This window comes from Aulonocara sp. 'chitande type north' Nkhata Bay, linkage group LG3 (genome assembly GCF_057382095.1).
Source record: "Aulonocara sp. 'chitande type north' Nkhata Bay isolate Kocher_YH1m ecotype deep benthic linkage group LG3, A_spYH_male_GT1.1, whole genome shotgun sequence".
Lineage (NCBI taxonomy): Eukaryota > Metazoa > Chordata > Actinopteri > Cichliformes > Cichlidae > Aulonocara > Aulonocara sp. 'chitande type north' Nkhata Bay.
This window is the reverse complement of record NC_141346.1, coordinates 12,060,390-12,083,010: the sequence shown is the minus strand read 5'-3', so window position 1 is coordinate 12,083,010 and position 22,621 is coordinate 12,060,390. Positions and strand designations below refer to the sequence as shown.

The window sequence follows — 22,621 nt, the reverse complement described above, 5'->3', positions numbered from 1 at the left end:
AGAAAATTTATTTTATGTACTATGTGATGGTGCATGGAGTAGACATGATGTGGTTTCTGAAAAAGAATCAGTGCAAGATAAAATACAGTCAACATAACTTGTTTCAAATGCCCCCATGAAAATCTTTTTATGGAGTATAAATGCAATAATGAAATAAATGCATGGTGCATTTAAGGATTAACCTCCTAGGACCTGGCGTCCACATATGCGGACATCACATTTAGGGTTATTTAGAAAAAAATACTTAATTTTGTTATACAAGGGCCTGATATCCACTTACGAGGACATTATACTGCTACTGTTCTATTGAAATTTAAACAAATATCCTCATATGTGGATATGAGGATAATTCTCATATTTTATTAGAAACAAAAATTAGGTAAAAAAAAATCTAGTAATTCTTTGTTTTACATTCATCTGGTCCCAATTAGCCCAAATAACAAAGAGAAATTAAGAATGCATGCCATGGAAGAGTTTGGGTTCTACGAAATTAAAAACTATTCTTAAATCCAACACAAGATGGCAGTCCAACACAAAGAATAACAGTATCTCCCATTCAGGCTGTGAGACCTCTCTACACCAGAAACAGAGTTCTATAACACCTCTGCTGCACTGCTTCCGGAGTTTGGCCGGATTTGATCCATTTTTAATTGGCCCGCAAGTAATTTCATAAATAGAATAGAATATGTGCCGCACTTCAACTTTTGCTTGAGTGTATTGCACTTCTTAGTTTTAACACCAGGGGGAGCTGCTGCTGATCAAGGCAGTTGCTCCACCAAAAAGGACAATCACAGAAGAAATTTACCTCAAGTTACTAAACATGGCAGAACCAAAGAAGCGAAAGGTAGAAAGTGAGTGCAGAAAATTTCAGACATGGTGAGAGAGTGAATATTTCTTCAAAGAATTCAAGGGGAAGTGTGTCTGTTTGATCTGCATTGAAACTGTGGCTGTTATGAAAGAGTATAATGTACGATGTCATTATGAAACCAAACATCAGGCTTATGCATCCTACACTGGTGCTGAGCGAGAGCAGAAATTAAAGCAAAGGGTAGCTCTCCTGCAGGGTGAGCAACAGTATTTTTTTCGTGCTCAAATTGTCCAGGAAAAGGCTCCAATAGCCAGCTATGAGGTCGCCCAACTCATCGCAAGACATGGCAAGCCTTTTTCAGATGGAGACCTCATAAAACACGGCCTCGTTAAATTCACCGAAATAATGTGCCCGGAAAAAGTGCAGGACTTCAACAACGTCAGCGTGTCCAGAAATTCAGTTGTGCGACGAATTGAAGACTCGTCAGCCAACATTAAACTGCTACTGTCTGATAAAGCTGTGCTTTTGATTTTTACTCCATCGCATGCGATGAGAGCACCGATGCCACACACACCACACAGCTGCTAATTTTTGCGGGGAGTGGACGAGAGCACGAGCGCTTTAGGTGAGTAAAAATATATATTCCACAGTACCGTGTGTTAATGTGCAGGTACACATGCTTCAAATATCAATAATGCGCATCAATTCTGTCACTACCCTGCTTTTAAGCACCACCTACTTATATACGTTTTTCTTGTTAACACAGAGTACACACCGCTGTGCACAGCACACTCACACGCAAAGTCAGCTGATCTCATCTGATGCAGATTTGCTCCTTGATCAAGTGACATTTGTCCGGATTTTTGGCACGAGTGGCGATCAGCACCGCAGCTGGGTGGCCCGATTTACATACCCAGCGCAGCTGATACTCACCAGAATAATTTACTAAAATTATGCACTCCTGTTATTAAGTCCAGTTCAGTCTGTTAATGTTGATAACGGTTTCAAACAAACGTTAATAGGTGTGTTGCTAAGCCTAATAATTTAAATAACAAACTTGAAATTTACTAGTCCCATTTTCCCCTTTATTGTTTTTTTCTCCATACTGTAAATCTTCTTTCTAAGAAGAAATATGAGGCTGCTGAGAGATCTGAGAATGAGCTACCAAAGGTTTTTCTGAATAAATCAATAAAGATCCATTTATGGAAAGCTGTGATGAAGGCAGTTTTGTCTTTAATTATATTCAACAATATAACATATTTGATCACTTTTAAGTGATTTTTCTAACTTTAATACACTAAAGTTAAGGTTATATACCTAATTTCTAGTAAGTGGCCCAGCCCCTCCTATATTTTTATGTATGTGGCCCTCAGTGAAAAAAGTTTGGACACCCCTGACATAAGGCCTTAATTTATCACCAGTTCATGTGCAGAATAGTATTCGGCTCTTTCAATCTGTACTGTCAATGCCTGACACACTGTGCTGTTTGAATTTACCTTTTTGTTTTATCCTAACAACATGGATAAGCCTTATAGAAAGACTTTGTTTTTAGACAGTTGACCTGAAATGGCAAATTGAGTGTTTTACAAGCAGAATCTCTTGGGTTAATTGAGCTGAATTTGTGGCTTCCTAAAACATGTCCCCAGGTCTGTGCTGCAATGCCTTTTATGTACATTGTCACATTGTCTTAACAACAGTGCTTTGTTGCCAATTTCAGACTTTATGACGCTGTATATATCGAGAAATGGGTACTGGTGCTAGTACCTAACCTAAGGTACTAGCACCAGGTAAGGAACTCATGTTGTAACTGACATCAGATGCCGAAGATTTTGGCGGAAAATTAAAGCGAATGGTAGCTTAGAATTGAACAAATTCCTTTAAGCTTCAATTTTAGCAAATACACTTATCAATTGTCTTATAACTAACAACATTTGTCTAAATCCTCTCGAACACCCTGGAGAACAACGGGGAGAGTTTAGAGACTCTCCAAGATTACATCTATCAGTGCTTCCAGGATCTCGTAATGAAGAAGGCTCAGAGTGCATCTTCCCCGGCCAAATCTGAGAGGCCGGCATCGAAAATATGTCGCCCGGCAGATTCCCCCGGCACAACATTGCCAGCTGGCAAAGATATTGCAGACATCCTTGAGTCAATCGACAAATGATTGTCCAGTTTCGATGCGAGGCTGTCCTTGGTGGAGATTCCACACCGGGAATTTAAGTCCTTGCGAGAATCCCTGGAGTTCAGCCAGCAGCAGGTGGAAACACTGGCTGCTGAAAATGCCACGCTAAGAGAGTCGGTGAAATGTCTCACTGAAAATGTTACCCAGCTAAATGGAGAAAATAAAAAAAATAAATAAAAGAGACAGTCATTGATCTACAAGCTCGTGGCATGCGTGATAATCTTGTATTTTCTGGTATTCCAGAAGCTGCTGGAGAAGACGCAGAGACTACGGTGAAAAGCTTCATCAAAACCCACCTGAAGCTGCCGGAGGACACTGTGAAGAACATCGCCTTTGATAGAGTGCATCGCATCGGCCCCATACGCACAGCAGCCAGGAGACCACGTTCTATTGTGGCCAAATTCGGCCACTTCAAACAAAAGGAACAGGTGAAAAGTCGCGGCAGGGAAAGGAACGGACTTCAGCGTAAACGACCAGTTCCCAAAAGAGATCCTGGAACGACGCAGGGTCCTCTTCCCAATCTAACGCGCTTCATCCAGAATGGCTCCCACGCTGTCATCGCCGTTGACCGCGTCTACGTGGATGCTTGGACAGCTTTACCGCGACCCTGGCATCACTCCGTGGCTGTATTAACTTCACACCAGATAAGAATCCGCTACACCCTTTCCCTATCCACTCCACTAACTAAGAAAAAAACAACTATATGTGCTGTTCAAGATTTATCTGGGAACACAATATATGACCACAAAAAAATAAACAGCATTTTCAGGGATTTCTATAAAACATTGTATTCACCACAAATAAACCCATCTAAAAAGGAAATTAATCAGTTTTTAGACAACATAACTCTTCCAAAATTATTAGACACTCAAGCAATGGCACTGGATTCACCACTGACACCAGGTGAACTCCAGGAAGCCCTGATAAGTATGCCCAATAATAAGGCTCCAGGTCCAGACGGCTTTCCTGCAGAATTCTACAAAGAATTCTGGTCGATTCTAGCACCAGTTTTCTACAGAACGTTGTTGGAAATCAAAGAAAAGGGCAGACTTCCATCAAATATGAATTCTGCAAAGATTAATCTCCTGCTAAAACCAGGCAAAGACCCTGTATATCCCTCAAGCTATCGTCCAATATCCCTTATAAATGTAGACCTTAAAATAATCTGCAAAGCTCTCTCAAAGAGACTGGAGAAAATAACCCCCCTCTTAATTCATCCTGACTGTGAGGAGAAATTGTAGAAGGCAAAGGAACTCAGACTCAAGATATCTTTTTCATGTGCACACATGGACGATCCCCCCTCATCGCCCGATCCATCCTGCAGCAACATGTGCAGGACAAATGTGACAGAGAGGAAAGACCGCCCAGGGCTTTCAAAACTTTCTGTATTTATACTTCAACCGAGCTTTCAGGGAAGTAGGAGTGGCAAAAACATTTCCATAAAAGGAGAAACTGTTCGCTTGTCAGCTGAAACAGGAGATAACTTGGTATGTATAGAAATTCAGACATTCCCATATAAGGGGAGAGAGAGAGAGAGTCAGTTTGTCTGTTAAAACAGGAAATAGTGTCGTATGTCACAGCATTCCTCTGCACATACATCTCCACTCCCCCTCTCTATAGTGGTTCCAATTCACAAGCTCTTCTTCCTTTAAATGAAGCTACACTAAACATAATCACAAAACTCAAAAATCTTATATCACTGACCAAACTGGTTTCATAAAAGGTAGGCACTCATCAACAAATACATGTAGATTACTTAATTTAATAGACTACTCATGCAGTAAAAACATTGAAACTACAATATTTTCTTTAGATGCAGAAAAAGTATTTGACAGAGTTAACTGGAAATTTCTATTTGCAACTTTACACAAATTTGATTTTGGATCCTCTTTCATTAACTGGTTAAAAATATTAAATAATTCCCCAACAGCTTGTGTCAAAACAAATGACCAAACATCCTCCAGCTTTAGACAGAATTCAGTAATTATGGTAAATGGGGCGATCGTGGCTCAAGAGTTAGGCGTTCGTCTTGTAATCGGAAGGTTGCCGGTTCGAGCCCCGGCTCCGACAGTCTCGGTCGTTGTGTCCTTGGTCTTGCCCAAGGACGGGTGAAGTCCTTGGGCAAGACACTTCACCCGTTGCCTACTGGTGGTGATCAGAGGGCCCGGCAGCCTCGCCTCTGTCAGTGCGCCCCAGGGCGGCTGTGGCTACGCTGTAGCTGCCATCACCAGTGTGTGAATGGGTGGATGATTGTGTATAGTGTAAAGCGCTTTGGGGTCCTTAGGAACAAGTAAATAAGTATATATATATATATATATATATATATATATATAACAAGTATATATATATATATATATATATATAAACACCTATGCCCTGCCCGTGATCAGGTACCCTGCTGGGGTAATAGGCTGGCCAAAGGAGGAGATAGAAGCCTCCTTATATATCCTGCTGCTTTTACACACGCACTCACATATGCTCAGTGATTCTCTGCGCGATCAACCTCTCACATGTTTAAGCTGCGGGAGATTTCACTTGTCATGTTTGCATAGTAAGCTAACAATTAATAAGACGATGTCAGAGGAATTGGTGCACAAATTATCATCACTCACCAATCAGTGCTGTCGCTCTCTATACACAGTTCGTGCGATTGCAAAGTGAAAGCAAAAAACAAGCGCAAATTCAAACACGATTTCAATGTCACATATTGACAGTGGCTCACCGATGCCAATGACATAATTACCCAGCTACATTTCCGAAAGAATGCAAAAGCATTGACATATATTTTTCCTTCCTACGATAGCCCGACGGGCAGGGCAGAGATAGATTTTGGTAGCCCGACTGGAAAAATCGCTTTTTTTTTTGCCTTTTATTGTTCTTTTATAGTAATTACCTATTATGCTTTGCAGGAAGTGTGGGCCTTAGTTTTACGCAATGCTACGCTAACTGAAGTGCTGCTGCTTTGCTTTTACCGTCTGTTCCCGTTGCGAGGTTTCTTTTCCTGCTGCTGCCAGCTTTTTAAAGTGGACGTCGGCGTGGACAGCGGCCATATGCATGCCGGTTATGGGAGTCAGCTGGCGTACATATTGATTGACCGGATGATTAACTTATAGTCTGGCAGGCGGCAAGTTTGAGCGATACGGCGATTCCGGTTGCTCCAGATTTTAAAGTTTTATCCAGATTGTATGTTGTTTTTCTGTTGTTTTGATTTGTAGTTTGGATTTTTGTTACGCCACTGGTGGGAGGACCTTTTTCTAGCTGCAGATCACCAGTGTGGTCCTGCAGTTGGGTCATCCCCAGAGCTACATATTAGTTTTGTTGTAATATATTAAAATTTTCTTTGTTTCTTTTATTCAGATGCGGAGTGCCGATGTGGAGGAGACTAGGGTGCCTTGGTGGTGGGATCCTTTGAATGTACACACCTGCCTTGTTTAGTTTATTAGTGTGATTAGTGTGAGTGTGTGATTTTGTGTTGCACTTGTGTCTTGGTGTGTTTTTTTTTTTTTGTTTTTTTTTTGAGTTTGTGCGTGGCGTCCCTGCCCCTCCACTGGTAAGCCTCAACTCTGAATACCTTTTTAAGCATATTTGTACATGGATATTTATGATTGTGCTTTTATATGTCATCCAGGGAAGGACGGATGTGGTTTTGCTTTGCTGTGTTCTAATGTGAAGTGTGTTTATTTATTTTTGATACTGCATGTTTTGGTTGCATCTGTCAATTTGTCCTGGAGAGACTCCGCCCTTTTCCCATTTTATTAATTTGACACACCTGAGAGGAAAGGAGGGAGTGGTAATTTACAGAGAGTGCTCAGTGACACATAAGACTGGTGGAGCTTGGCGTTAAAGAGGGAGGAAGACGCAGCGCCAGCGACGCGGAGCGAGCAGTTCGACTGCTGCAGCAACAGGAGGCCAGATTACGCGTCTGTGGGAAATTAGAGGCGGCGGACGGGCCGGTGCCGATTGGCGGTTACAAAGAAACGGCAGGCAGAGTTGAGAGCTCTGCCCACCCGGGGTAAGTCTTTTGACTTACTTTTGACTTCCCCTTTAATGAATGGTAGCTCCCTAAAAGAGTAGTGACTGCCACTGCCTTTCTTTCCTTAGCGCACTGGGGCGCAGAACGCGGAGAGGAAGGCGAGGACGCCGCTGAGTCTCCCTTCTGATTTTTAATTCTTAGTGACTTTTATACCGTGGCGGACGCCACTGGACTTTTAATGTTGTGGTTTATTGATTTTTATTGTGTTGTCCCCTGGCCAGGGTTGTTTTAATTCATTTTATATTTTTAATTGTTTAAATATAATAAATTATATGTTAGCCTTACTGTTTTTAATTCATGTGCTTTCCCTTGGCGGCTCCACTGCTCTGTCAGTTTGGAGGAAGGTTTCCCTCCTTTAAAAACACTGTGGAAAAAAATCACCTTCGCTCTGTTACATATACAGTGTTTTAAATAATTATTAATAAATTGTCAACTTGTTTTATCATTGAACCTCGTCTCTGTATTGAGTATAACAAACCTAACTGCCTTCTTGGTGATTAGTGTTACTTCCAGTATTCTCTGGGTGAAATTCCGAGAGTGGCGTTGTCTTTTAAACTGTGAAGAGTATTTTTACTTAGTACTTTAGTACTAATTAGTACTTTATTCTCACCTCGTGCTGCCACATGAGCACCTGATGGCTTTGAATGTTTCTTGTCTATCTTCCATTGGTTTTAATTTTGCACTCCAGTATGAACACAAATAATCGAGGACTCGAGGATCACCACAACATAACCTAACACACCTACACCTTAGTTCACTGATTCACTTTGTCAGGGGTTTATTTCTGGGATTTCACACAACCCAAGGTTCAAATCATGAATACATAATGGGCTTGGATTTACAACATTACAAATGAAATGTGCTCTATTTGGAAGCAGCAGGCTGTCCTCTCCTTTCGATGGGTTGTGTGTGAGACTTTAAATCATCAAATAAATATAAATTTTAAATTGATATTGATCCCTTTACCCCGAGTCCTAAAGTGTATATTTATTTTCTTACTCTTCTTATATATATTGTTTGTTTACTTGCACTGCTGTAACGGAGCCTCGTCGTCTCGTCTCTCTATATACTGGACTGTAGCGGAGTTGACAATAAAGTTTACTTTGACTTCAGCAGCAAGCAGGCGCACCGAGGGCTCTCGCGCTCACTTTTCGTGTATAGAATTTCGAAAAAACATCGGTGCAAATTATAAGTCTGTATCATGATGTCTGGTGTTTTTGTGTTTGTTGGTTTGTTTTTATTTTGCAAATTGGTTATTAGATGCTGCTCCAGCCGGTCAGAGAATCCCCCGAGCAGCAGGCGCACCTCACAAACGGAGGGCGCCCTTACTCCCAGGAAATGGGAGATAGAAAACCGATCGGTGCCTGTGCCTTTCCCAATATGCGCTGGGTGATGTCGGGGCAGCATAAGTACGAGCAATTTTTATTTTTATTTTTTTTGCCGATGCCCGTGATGCTGCCCCCCACCACGATGCCGCCCCATGCAACCGCCCGTGTCGCCCGTATCAAAAACTGGTATCTGAGTCACATGTTTATGAGTTAATCAGGAACTATAACATGTCAGATATCATCAGGAACTACTGAGTGAGAACAGACAGCATACCTTATGAAAGTCAAGGTTTATTTCCTTTATAATTTTCACATGTGAAAGTGTAACCATAAAATGTAACAAAGCATTCCCCTGATTATTCCCTAAAGCACATCTTAACTTTTTCTAACTTGGTTGAATTCACAAATTAAAAACCTTTTGGTCACACAAACATCCTGTACTGAAGCTTTTCTGTAGAGTTTACAGACACTGAATGACGCCACTGCTGTTTTTAGTCTGTGGTTGAGGTTTAATGTTCAGTGTTTTCTGCACTGCATTGAGATATGTTTCCATTAGCCACAACCAAACTAGAATGACTGGAAATTCTGACTAGAAATAGTCAAAACTTACAACTAACACCTTTGTGAAACCCACAAGGAAAACGGATGACACTGAGGACATAAAGCAACTGCAATAAATTACTAAACTAACGTGCAGGCATAAGAGGTCATCAGAGTCTAATTCAATTATAAAAATACATAAAACATATAATAATCTGTAACATGTGGATGTCCTCTGGTCCGAGGTGCTGGGGGGACCAGTTAGAGACCAGCAGCTGGACGTCAGTGGTTGGACTGGTGGACTACTTCAGTGAAGAGTAGACGACGTCTGGCTCTGGTTTAAAGTCTGAACACAAACACACGCAGTTCAAACAACAGGAAATATGATTACAAGCTTTGTAGTTCAATCCAGACCTCCAATCTCCACCTCTCTGCATCACACACAGTCCCAGTTCAGTCTTTACTGGGAACCAGCTCAGATACAAATCAGAGCTTCCATTCTGCTCACACTTTAACTGCTTCTATAAACCTGGAGCCCACAGATCTGTGCTGATCTTTAACTTTGATCAGATGATTTCTTCTAGTGTGGGTTTAGTGTTTCTTTCTCTCAGCTTCAGTTCTTACTTTGAGTTTGTCATTAGTTCTCTCTGTGTTCCCTGTCTGTCCTCCCTCTGTCTCATCTCTGTTCCGTGTTTTACTTCATTTATGTGTCGCTGTTCCTGGTTTCAGTTTGGGTTGTTCTTCGTTTGGATGAATCGCTTTAGATTACTTTTGGATTTTGGATTACTTGCAGATAAAATTATAATGCATTGATAATACAACTATAAAATTATTAGAAAACTCTGGCCATGTTTACTATGAACATCCACCACTGGAATATAAAATATGTAACAGGAAATAAGGAAAAGTAGAACAGGTCCACTTTACCAATAGCAACCAACATTTGTAGATTTTGTAGGATTTTCTTTGCATATATTTGACTAAAACCAGGCGGCTGAATAATTCTCAATTTTTGTCATTTATTCTGACAAAAACTTATATTTATTAGAAAAAGACTCCTAAAATTGCTGGCACAAAAAAATATAAACATATGAACATAAAAATAATAAATAATAAAACACAATTAATAAACATAAAATGTAATATATCTTAGCCATAGAAAAAATAATATCAGAGTTGTATTCTTACAATTTGTGTGTATATTCCTAATCAACCTTGTATTTGTTTTAAATGTTATATACCTATGTGGTATGTGACTTTTGTTGCTATGATGCCAGGTCTCTCTTGGAAATGAGATTTTTAATCTCAATGAGATTTTTTACCTGGATAAATAAAGGATTATATATTCTGCTTTATGTATCTCTTTAAAATAAATTAGAGACAGAGGGTTAGGGTTCATGTAATTCACAAGTCTTAGCACTGAGTATGACTCATGATGTGGATTGGTTTGGTTAGCTTAGCTTAGCATGATGGCTGTAAACAGTGTGAGCAGCTAGCTTGTCTCTGTCCACAGTCAAAGATAAAGAGCAGCTGTACCTGGGCCTCCTTGTTCTGATGGTTGTTTGTCCATAACTGACGTCTTCAGTTCTCTCTGCTGAGTAGATCACAGCTGAATCAGTCTCTACAGAATAAAACAGATGCAGGTACAACAACAACATCACGGTTATTATACATACAGCTATGGCCAAAGTTTTTTTTGTTATTTTTCAATATTGCATCATGATGAGATTAAGCAATGCATTTTTTAAACTGTAGCAGTTTTTAGTTTTATTAATATTATTATCACAAGCTGAGCCCATGAAACTGGGGTGGGGGCGTTTCTGAGAAATGGGGTGGAAGACCACAAAGCTGCCATTTTCATTTAATGCAGACTGACACATTTAACCACAGGACACAAAGCAAACATGTTCTCACAACAGGACCACTGTTATTAACCATAACAGGAAGCACATTTTCATGAACAGGTTGAATATATGTGGTGTATATGTCAGGACATTAAACTACCATATTATTAACTTTGCAAAAGTCAGATTCAAAATCGGAGAAAAATATCGAGATAGAATTTAAATGTTGAAGTCGCATAAAAAATATAAAGGGTAAATTTAAAGGAAAAAAGTGAGAACACTGATCTTCACACACTCTGTGCTTGCTCGGAAGTTTAGAGGTTTTTTTGCTGTAAAAATAAGTTTTCTTCCCACGCACAACGGACGGTAATGTTTTTGTCACTTTTTATGGAATCAAACTCAAAGTAAGGTCAGTACTTCCACGCTTTAAACGCTGCACGCTCATACTCTCTCCTGCACTCGATATATTATCCATTGTTGATCTGCACACAGCTGTTGTCACTAACGGCGCACTCGCTTACGTCACTGTCATGAGACAATCTCGCAAAAAAATTATGGTTTTAGTAACGCAGCGTGCTTACGGGAAAGTAACAGTGATCTAATTACCTTTATTGCAATAGTAATCCCTTACTTTACTCGTTACTTGAAAAAAGTAATCGGATTACAGTTACTTCTAACGCATTACTGCCCATCTCTGGTGGCCACCTCGAGAGGAAGTGGAAGAGTGTCAGTCTTCAGATGTGGATGCGAAGAAAAGGCCTTCCGGAGACTAGAACAGTGACTAATGTTTTGGGACCTTTGTGAACTGTTGTTTAAATTCACTGTGAATAAATTCACTGCTGATCATTGGAAGCCTGTGTTTGAGTGCACCTTTTTAGGCCACCCTGACTGTAAATAACCTTAAATGCTTTTATTTACTTCCTTATACCTTATTTTGGCACTTATCACTGTTTTCTATTACCAACTTCCTGTTTCAGTTTAGATGCTTTTATTTCGATGGGGCAATTTCCTGTAAAACTGTTGTTGGCGCAGTTTTTAGTGGCAGTCACGGGAGTTTGAAGTGTGATGGTTTAACTGAGACCATGGAGATTTCTTTTGTCATTAGCAGCGCCCTTGATAGAGGCACAAGGTATGTTCATGACATAAATAAGGAGATGTTTAGATGTTTTGTGTGACAGAGGCTAAATTTGTAACATTTTATGTTGAAGCTTACTTTATGTTGTAAGGTTTACGATTGTAAGAGTGTGGATTTTTTGCTTACACGCTGCTTCTGTGTATACATCCCCACGGTGAGATTGATGGTTTACTACCATTAAATCTTCAAAACGTCATCAGTAAAGTGTCATCCTTCATTCGGGGGGGGGTTCACTACACTGATGCTGAATTGGATGACAATGAATAGACAGAAACTACTACCTCTGTTGACTCTGATTGGGTGTTGATGATCTGATCTTTTGGCATAACTGTACATGACATGAGTGATGATGTCATTGTCTTCAACTTGATCTGCAAAAAATGTAAAAAATAACATTAATTAAATATCTAAACAGAGATAACATTTAAGAAAGTTATTACTGTGATCATCATGAAGGTGAACTTTATTCTACTAAATAAACTCAAACATGAAAGATCAGGAAGTCTGAGTCTCACCATCAGATTTCCTGTGAACACATCGTCTCACCAGCAGAACCAGTAACACCAGTAGAACCACAACACAGACTGATCCAACAAATGACAACACAGAGAGAACAGGAGGAAGGATGTTGGAGGTGGAACCAGGAAGAGAACTGGATATAGGTGGAGGTGTGGATGTAGGTGGAGGTGTGGTGGTGTGTTTGTCTAAAATAAAGCAAACACAGTCATTAAGTTGTCGTCACATTGTGAATGTTGAAAGCTGCAGAAACAGACAGGTGAGTGTGTCACCTGTGACAGTGATCCAGCTGGATGGAGACTCTCCATGACTGCTGATGTCACACTTGTAGAGGCCTTCATCAGACCTGGAAACATGCTGGATGGTCATGTGACCTGTAGGCTGCTTCCTGATGAGGGAGCCATCTTTATAGAAAGCAGCTGGGAGGTTGGAGGGAGTGGTCTTTGTTTTACAGAGCAGAGTGACGTCATCTCCCTCCATCACAGGGAGGACAGGACTCTGCAGGATCACTGATCCACCTCAACACAGAGACAAACTACAGCATTTCATCCATTTACACACAGCTTCATCAACACTAACTCCACACACTCAGCTTACCAGTGACTGTCAGGTTAACCATGTTACTGATGGGACCCTCTCTGGACTCACACCAGTAAACTCCACTGTGCCATGGGTACATGTATCTGATGTTACATGAAGGACCGGCACCTTTGCCCCACTCAACTCCGCACTGACTCCTCTGTTCTTTGCTTGTGTTTCTCCACAGAGTCCATCCAGCAGAGTTGTCGTCCTCCTCACAGCTCAGAGACACAAAGTCTCCTTCAAAGAACTGAGAGCTGCTGGGACTCACAGTCAGACGAGCTGTGAGGGTTACAATGAAAAACTGATGATCTGTTGGACTTTACATTGTGAAACATGAACCCCATCAGGTCATATCAGTGAACATTTCTCAGGTTTAAACTGTGACAGAAGAAGGTTACTGACCTTGGTTTGTTGTGCAGCTCAGCAGTGAGATCAGAACTAAAGAGAAATGACACTCAGGTTGATTTGAGGTGAACATAAAGAACACAAACAGCTGACAAACACACAAACATCTCTCTGTTATATCTGCTCATTTTCTATTTGATGACAGCAACATGTCTCAGTAAAGTTTGTACATAAAAAGAATAAACACAAAAACATCAACATCCAGCTGCTTAACCAATCATCAAACTTTGGCTCAACGTAGAGGGGAAGTGGGCACAGTATGAATGTCACAGGTCATCAGTAAATGCAGAGTTAACACAGACAAATAAAAAATTACTTTGACTCAGCAATTTAAAATCCCAAAACCTTGAATGTGTCCTGAACACAAGTTTTAAGCACATTTTACACGACACTTAATGATTCCCAGCACTTAAAGGGACCATTGTTATTAGGTGCACTAACTGGGGACATACAGAAAAATATCCACTACATTTAAATAACCCAGTAAAGTCATGTGTCCACTGTGCAGCTGTGTTGATATAATGAGTGAATGATTTGATCTTTTCACTGCCTGCTGTGTTTCCTCGACTCCTGAGCAAAGATAAAGAGTCAGTTCAGACCTGCAGTTGGTCCTCGTGGTGTTTTGAACTTGAATTGAGCCTGATTTGTTTTTCATGTCTTCTCCTCCATCATCAGTTATCAGGAGAGCAGACAGTCAAAGTACAAGAATTCAAACAAACACAGAGATTCTACTTACAGAGCAGACACAGCACAGATGTTTCCTTCATCGTCCTTCTCACTCATTTGAGCTTTTTTTCTCTCACTGACACCAAGTAAAGCCCGCCCTCTTCCTCTCAGTCTGTGGTTTTTATGCTCTTGGGTGGAAGTTGGGTTGTTTTTTTCAAATTAAACCTTTAAAATCCTGCAAGGCCTCTTGACCTCAAAATAATTTGAATCAAAACCCTGTTGCTGCTTTAACATCATTTCTGGAAAAATCAGAGATATCAAATGTCCTCATTGAGCTGCAGTTTGGATAATGAACTAATTTATTTCCATTTAGTGGACATGACTCCTGTTCATTTAGAATAGAATAGAATAGAATAGAATAGAATAATCATTTAATTGTCCCACAAGGGGAAATTTGGTTGTAACAGCAGCCAGAAAGACACATATACAAACAAACAGTACACAGGACACAGAGCAGAAACATACACAATTTTTTCTAACATATTTACATCAAGGACAATGGTTACTATACTGTACAGTTATTAAATAAAATAAAATAAACTACAGATAAGAGGCAAGCCCAGGTTGTAGTGCAAATCGGTTGATTAAATTATTGCACTTACAACCCAGATGTAAACATTATGATTGTTGGGAGTAGTTTTGATTGTACTGTCTGACAGCTGCAGGGAGGACGGACCTGCGGAAACGCTCCTTCATGCATCTAGGATTTGAGGAGGTGGATGATGTTTGCTCCATTCTGTATCTGGTATCCGTAGTCAGTCTTCTTAATAATCTCACTTAGGGGGTTCAGGCTTATGCAGAACAACAGGGGGGACAGAGATGGTAAATCCCACACTTGATGGTGACTTGTACTACTGGCTGTTTCATTGTCCTTGTACAGTTTTAGGCATTCAAGGATCCAGGTGTGGAGCATCGAGTCATAAGCGTTTTTGTAATCAAGCAACGTGTCACAGGGGGTTGCTCAGTCTGGTCTTGTAGTTTCGAGTGACTGTTCTGTTCACCAGTAGTTGCTCCATTGCTCCTCTGGTGTCTCTGCCAAATCCTTCCTGGGCCCTGCTCATGAATTGAAACATGTGCCTGTTCATCTCACCCCTGCCTGACAGTAGTTTCCATGTTGTGTTGAGGCAGGTTTTGGTTGGTAGCTGGATGGGACTGGTCTCTGACAGCACACTGATGGCACTCCATGAGTGTCTAGCAGCACAAATAACCCTGCTGCTAATTGTCCAGACATTCCTGATGCCTAAGGATGTCCAGAATCAGGAATGTCTTGCAATACTCGCCAGCCACTGAGTATTATAGGGTGCATCCTCCTCTATTCTCTTCCAGTATGGCTCCATCGCCTAGCTTGGTGGGGCTGTTCCCATGTTGTTCCCCTGCCACTGAGAGTACAGTGTGGATGTGGAGAACAGCTGGTTTATTCTCCTGGTTTCTGTCTCTGTGGTATACCTCTTTGTGACTGGCCAAGGCTGTGAGTAGCAGTTTCCAAGGCCTCGGAAATGGGCTACTTGCTGTACTTCTTCACACCTTTCTGCAGCTCTGATAGTTGTCTAACTTCCGTCTGTGCTACCTTGATCTTGGCCTCTAGTCTCCTTCTCCATGGAGGGCACTGCTCCTTGTGGCTGCTCATCTTGTAGCCAAGTATCTCACTGATCACTGCTGCCATAATGTACATCAGCTGATTGGTTTCAGTGATGGTCACAGCATGTATTGTCAGTGATGCTTCATTCACATCATCTAGTTGAGAGGGTACTTCATGTAGTCTGGGTAGTTTTATACAGAGGGTCCAGGTTTCCAGCTCAGCCATCATCTTCTCTTTTAGGTCAGCTGCTCTCATCTTCCACGCCTTCAACGCATCAGGTGTTCTTGGGGTTTGGTACCCAATCTTGGAAGGTGGGATTGATGATATCTGAAAGAAAAGTGTAAAATCCTTCAAAGTAAAAGTATTTCTCTACTGCTGTGTTGGATTATGCGATATGACCAGTTTATGTTCCAGCTTGCTGTGTGGCCTCCTGCACTTTTGGGCCTCATGTGGAGCCACTGTGAGTAGATGCAGACTGACACAGCCCACAGTGGGCCCAGTACTGATGTGAAAAGCAGGACACATATGTTACTCATACTGTGGGCTCCAGATGTGCCCCAGTGAGGAGCCCCTATTGTGGGCTGTGTGCCGCCCACACTAAGCAAACAGGTTTGCATTGAGGCCGTACCCACAGTATACAAATCCAGAGAGCAGCTGTCTGTCATTGAAGTTGAACTCTGTTCTCTGTTTGAACCACTTGATGTTTTACACTGAAATAACTCCACCACATTACCTGGAAGGCGGAGTGAAGATGCTGAGCTCCTCCACACTTCACTTCAATGATACCTTTGTTTTATAATTAAATGATTTATTCATTCATGTATAAATTCAAATTCAAATTTTCAAATTCAAATTTTATTTGTCACACACACACAACCATACACAGTATGACATGGGGGTGAAATGCTTGTAGCTGTACAATGCCCGACCATTAAATGACAGAAGAAAAGTTTTACAATATTTACAATTTACAGTTTACTACAAAATTTACAAATTAACTTACGAATTTACAGTAAAGAATGTGCAAATAGCAGAAGAGATTATAAAGATTATAAATTATAGGATTATAGGAAATGTGTGGTGGTGCGTTTGGTGACGTGTGTGAGAGTCCAGTCTTATAGTGACGTGTTTGGGAGAGTCCAGTCCTACACCTGGTTCAGGGCCCGAATAGCCTGGGGGAAGAAGCTCCTCCTCATCTCTCTGTTTTGGCCTTAAGGGAGCGGAAGCGCTTCCCAGACCTCAACAGTGAGAAGAGTCCATTGTTGGGATGGGAGAGGTCCATCATAATCTTCCTAGCTTTGGACTTGCACCGCTTGGTGTAGATGGACAGCAGGTCAGGGAGCTCTGATTGAATGATGCGTTCGGCTGAGCGCACCACTCTTTGCAGATCTCGTCTGTCCTGCTTGGTGCTGTTCCCAAACCAGGTGCAGATGTTTGCCGTCCACTCTCTCCACTGGCGTGCCACTGATGATGAGGGGTTTGTAATTCCTCGCCTGCTTTGTAGTGAAGTCCACGATCAGCTCCTTAGTCTTGCTGATGTTTAGGAGGAGGTTAGTCTCCTGGCACCAGGTCTCCAGGTTCCTAATCTCCTCCAGGTAGGCCGTCTCGATGTTGTCGGAGATCAGGCCCACAACAGCAGTGTCATCAGCAAACTTAACAATGGAGGTGGTGTCTGATGTGGCTACACAGTCATAAGTGTACAGTGAGTACAGCAGGGGGCTTAAAACACAGCCCTGAGGCACTCCAGTGCTGAGTGAGATGGAGGGGGAGACTTGTTTTCTCACCCTCACTGATTGGTGTCTGTCTGTGAGGAAGTTGAGGATCCACTGACACAGTGATGAGCTGAGTCCTAGATCCGTCAACTTGGTGAAAAGCTTAGAGGGAATTATTGTGTTGAATGCTGAACTGTAGTCCACGAACAGCATCCTAACATAATTCCCTCTGCCAGTGTCCAGGTGACTCAGGGATGTGTGGAGCAGGTGAGATATGGCATCATCTGTGGAACGATTAGTCCGGTAAGCAAACTGAGGTGGGTCGATGGTGGCAGGAACTGAAGAAGTGATGTGATCTCTCATCAGTCTTTCAAAACACTTCATCACAATTGAAGTCAGTGCTACTGGACAGTAGTCATTGTGGCAAGCGGGCTGTTGTTTCTTTGGAACAGGAACAATAATGGACTGTTTGAAGCACATGGGAACCACAGCTTGGGCCAGGGAGAGGTTGAAGATCTCCGCGAACACCGGTGCTAGCTGGTCAGCGCAGGCTCTCAGGACCCGGCCAGGGATTGCATCTGGTCTTGCTGCCTTCCTGGTGTTCACCCTCCTGAAGGTGTTCCTCACGGCATGCTCTGTGATGATGAATGCATTTTCTTCACTAGTGCACTCCGAGCGCGCGCAGCCGTTTGTTGTTTTAATTGCTGCGGCGTCGAAGCGAGCATAAAACGTTCAGCTCATCAGCCAGTGAAGCATCTGCATTCATCATTGAAGAAGCTGGTCGTTTATAGTCCGCAGTCCTTTCCACAGGCTCCTAGAGTCGCACTGTCGTAGCTGTGACTCTAGTTTTTCCCCGTAGCTCCGCTTTGCCTTTCGGACCGCGCTGCGCACGTTATAGGACGCAGCCTTGTATAGGTCCATATTACCGGAGACGAGCCCTTCATTGTAGGCAGCGGTGCGTGATCTCAGAGCGTCGCGGATGTTTTCATCCACCCACGGCTTCTGGTTGGGAAACGTTTGGATGATAGTTCTTTCTGCTGTGTCGTCAGCTAGTTTCCCGATAAATCCCACAACCGCTTCCGTAAACATGTTGATGTCATCAGAGCTGCGCCGAAACATGTCCCAGTCTGTGTCATCCAGTGCATCCTGCAGCGCGGCCACTGATTGGTCCGTCCAGCGAGCGACCTCCCTCCTGATTGGTGGTTGCTGCTTTAGCCTTTGTTTGTAAGCAGGCATGAGGAAGATGGCGGCATGGTCCGATTTTCCAAATGCCGGCAGGGGCTGAGCCTTGTAACAGTTCTTGAACAGGGTGTAGCAGTGGTCTAATGTCCTCGTGCCCCGGGTGGGGCAGTTGATGTGCTGGTGAAGGTTGTGAAATGTCCGTTTGAGATTCACTCTGTTAAAATCTCCCATAACAATGAGTGCGGCATCTTGGTGAAGTGTTTGTTGATGTGTGAGAGCCTCATGTAGCTCACATAAGGCAGTGTCCGAGTCCGCGTGAGGCGGAATGTAAAAAGTGCAGGCAATGACCGCAGTGAATTCCCGAGGGAGATAGAAAGGGCGACATTTAACGATCAAAAACTCCAGATTGGGCGAGCAAGAGCATGTGAGTGGGGAGATGTTTGTGCTGTCGCACCATCTGTTGTTCACCATCAAACACACTCCACCACCTCTTTTCTTCCCCGACTCCCTTGTCCTGTCCATGCGGTAAACCGAAAAGAACCCCGTCGGCTGCACGGCGTGGTCTGGTATCGCTGGGTTCAGCCAAGTCTCGGTGAAGCAGAGGAAGTTGCAGTCCCGAATGTCTCTCTGGAACTTGATTCTGGCTCTGAGGTCATCAAGCTTGTTCTCGATGGATTGAACATTGGCAAACAGGATACTGGGCATGGGTGCGCGGTGTGCGCGAGCCCGTAGCCTGTTCCTGATGCCGGCTCTTTTACCTCGAGGCCGTCGCTTAGGGTCGCGTCCTTTGTTCTCTCTCAGGATCTCCTTTGGCCAGGTTGGGTCCGGAGTTAAACATGGTGAAATGGTTTTGGTTTGTAGCATAATGAGAACACAGGTGTTCACACTTGTTCTACATACAGCTGTGACGGTTCTGGGTTCTTATGACCAGTGTTTTGAGTTTTCTTGTGTTTTGGTGTGTAATTTATTATTATTATTATTATTATTATTATTGTTGTTCTTGTAGTTTACTGTTTAATTCTGAGTTCATTGTTATTACCTCTCTGAGTTTACTTGTGATCAGTTTAGCTCCTTGGTAGGTTCCCCTTGTGTCTTTGTCCTCTGTGTCGATCTGTGTGTCTGTTTATGTGTGTTTGCGTCTTGTTTCCCTCCTTGAGTTTCATTCTGTTTTCCACACCTATCATGTTTATCTACGTTCCCCCAGCAAGTCTCTCTCCCTCTCTCTCTCCCTCTCGCCCTTCTTTGTCCTCATAGAGGTCTCTGTGTTCTGTCCCCCTTGCCTGTTCCTGTGTCCCTCTTCTCATGTTCCAACCAGTCTCCCCAGTTGATCGTATGTTTCATGTCTGCATGTTCCATGTCTGGTTGTCACAGTCTACATCTCACAATGTTTCCTGTTTTAGTGACAGTCTGTGTCCTGGGTTGGTGTTTTCAGTTTGCTTTCCTCCATTTCTCATCAGGTCCCATTAGTCCCAGCTCCTGTTTCCTCGTCACTCCTAATGTATTTAAACCCTCTGTTTTCCTCTGCCCAGCGTTGTGTCCTCCCTCATGCAGTGAGTTCCTCCTTGTGTTTAGTTTTGTGTTTCTCAGAGATTTCCTTACTGTCATTTCCTTAATCTTAAATGTTTGGTGATTCAGTAATAAAGCTGCATTTAACTTCAGTTTCATCTGCCAGTCTTTGGGTCCAATCCTGCCTGCTGCACACAGCTAGTTTATGACACTAACAGGCACACACCTCCCTCTAGTGGTCACATTAAGTTCAAACATAGAAAAAGTGTTGGACACCTATAACATAGTCGCTGGGGAGACTATGTTATAGGGGAGCTCTGGCCCAGATGCCTCATCATCAAAGGCATCATTATGTGCAGCATCTTTATGGATTTATTTCCTTGTCTGGTTTAAATGATTGTTTATGCTCTTGAACTGTGGACACAGAGTCAGAATCCAGTGAGATAACTGTGCCATCATCACAATACTTCTACAAGGATTATTGATATATTAAACTTTTATTTAAACAGGAAGTTAAACACTCTTTCTTGCGTGTGTCCTCGGCCAACTGAGTCAGCTTTAATCTGCTATCTTTTCAACAGCAGATTCCCACGGTGCCCAGTACACAGCAAATCCAGCATGTCCAAATTAACACTGTCGGATTTCAGTTCAGTTCAGTTCAGTTCATTTTTATTTCAAACATTTCAAACATGTGCCTTCACAATCATTACAAAATATCATTCCATTATTTGTTTGAAAAGGAGTAGGCTGATTTGATTTTAACACTATTAAAGTGTCTATATGGGTCCACACATGAGAGTGTTAATTTAACTCTTTTTGGAGAGTTGGTACGTTAACTCTGATTTAGTGTTAAACACCAAATCTGTCTGGAGTTGATAATTTAACACTTGGTGTTAAGAGTTTATATATTAACTCTCAAAGAGTATTTTAGTTTAACTACATAAGAGTTAACTTCTAATTCATTCTAAAAAGCGGGAATTTTACTGTTCTGACCTTCTAGAAATTTCTTTTGGAAATAAACATTTACTAAAAAGACGCAATGGTTTTTGAAAAACATTTATTCTGAACTGTGCACCACAATTTCAAAACATTTTCTGAAAGATGTAACAGTGTACATGTTCTCACTTTCATTAGAATTGTGTTTATCAAAAGGTCTGACATAGGTGAGCTGGTAAATGCAAATAACAGCATCTCATCACTTATTTCTTCAATACAATATGCATGTCCTTCATTCATCCCTTTGTGGAACTGCAACGCACTTCTGCTCTCCCCCATATTCCATCTTCACAAGCATATCCTGTGCGGAGATTGAATAAAAATTAGTGGACACTAATTAATGGCACAAATAATCCAGTAAACAATTGCAGCACAGTAAAAAAAAAACAACCAAATCCGCTTTGAGCCATTACTTGTGTAAAGTATTTTCCTAAAAGACAAGGACACAGGCAACGGGTAATACTGAACTAAATGTAAAACCTCAACCTTTTTAATTTTTACCTAAACCGTGTGCACAAAACTCTGGAGGGATCTAAATGCTAACGTAGAATCCAGTCAGGACGCCTGCTACTGCTGTTTGCTCAGTTTGTTTTATGGGCGATCGTTTTCAGGCTTCAAGTAGCACCATTATACCAACATTTCACATTCTACACATTGTTTTAGGTGTATTTGACCAAAAGTTTGACTGAAAATTCACATGCAAGCTTTTTTTCAAGGCTGTGGTATTTGCCCGCAAACAATACCTTTCAGCTAGCTAAAACAGAATGTTATGCTATCAGCGAGCAACATGGCTAATGCCTTTCACACAGCTTTGTCTCAACTCCAAAGAGCCACAGAAGTAAAAGCTAATAGAAATAATTGAAACAATCTTTGAAAAAATGACTTACCAAGCATGGCAAACAACTCAAATATGTAGAGCAAAATGTTCTGAAACGGCTTCACTTCAGCTTCGATTGGAGCCGTGCTGGGGGCGGAGTCTGTGAATTTACTCTGTTGGTGTCATAGCCCCTGTAGGAGTTCAGAGTTAAGAGGTCAAGAGTTAATGTTTCCATTGTAACACCTCCAGATTTGACATAGAAACACTCATTTTTAACACTCGATTTTAACTACTATCATTTTACACCTCAGAGTTACATTAAAAGAATGTGACTCTACTTAGAGTAAAATAAACTCTACTTTTGCAAGAAGACTATTAACACCAAAACATTTAACACTTTTGAATTTGCTGTGTAGCACTGACTCCAATGGTGATGAAGTGTTTAGAGAGACTGGTAAGAGATCACGTGACTCCTTCACTTCCTGTCACCATTGACTCACTTCAGTTTGCATACCAGACTAATCGTTCCACAGACGACGCCATGTCTCACCTGCTCCACACATTGAGTGGCTCACCCCGAGCCACCGGCAGAGGGGATCAAGAGTGACATACCTCTGCTGACTACAGGTATTTTCAACACCTCTCTGTGGTGGAACACATGGAGAAAGAGGAGCAGCAGATTCAGTGTAAAACAGTGGCGGCTCCTGAAAAAAATCTCAGGGGGGGCAAT

The 22,621-nt window shown here is 42.0% G+C and overlaps 1 protein-coding gene across 1 annotated transcript; it reads right to left on the bottom strand.

The window, feature by feature from the left end:
- Nucleotides 1–12,365: 12,365 nt before the first annotated feature.
- On the bottom strand, nt 12,366–14,172 carry LOC147333984 (Fc receptor-like protein 4). The gene is made up of 5 exons (XM_086286672.1): nt 14,110–14,172; nt 13,371–13,406; nt 12,984–13,247; nt 12,659–12,904; nt 12,366–12,574 (listed from the first exon to the last, which is right to left on the bottom strand). Exons 1-5 carry the CDS (start codon nt 14,138–14,140, stop codon nt 12,366–12,368), a joined length of 786 nt encoding a protein of 261 aa, XP_086142798.1. The 5' UTR covers nt 14,141–14,172.
- Between the last annotated feature and the right edge of the window lie 8,449 nt (nt 14,173–22,621).

Bases quoted from the DNA above. Each gene is read 5' to 3' on its own strand.
- LOC147333984 (XM_086286672.1), bottom strand. From the start codon at position 14,140: ATGAAGGAAACATCTGTGCTGTGTCTGCTCT. The intron at 13,407-14,109 runs GTAAGTAGAATC...ATTTCTCTTTAG, and splicing joins ATCTGTGCTGTGTCTGCTCT to TTCTGATCTCACTGCTGAGC. The intron at 13,248-13,370 runs GTCAGTAACCTT...TAACCCTCACAG, and splicing joins GAGCTGCACAACAAACCAAG to CTCGTCTGACTGTGAGTCCC.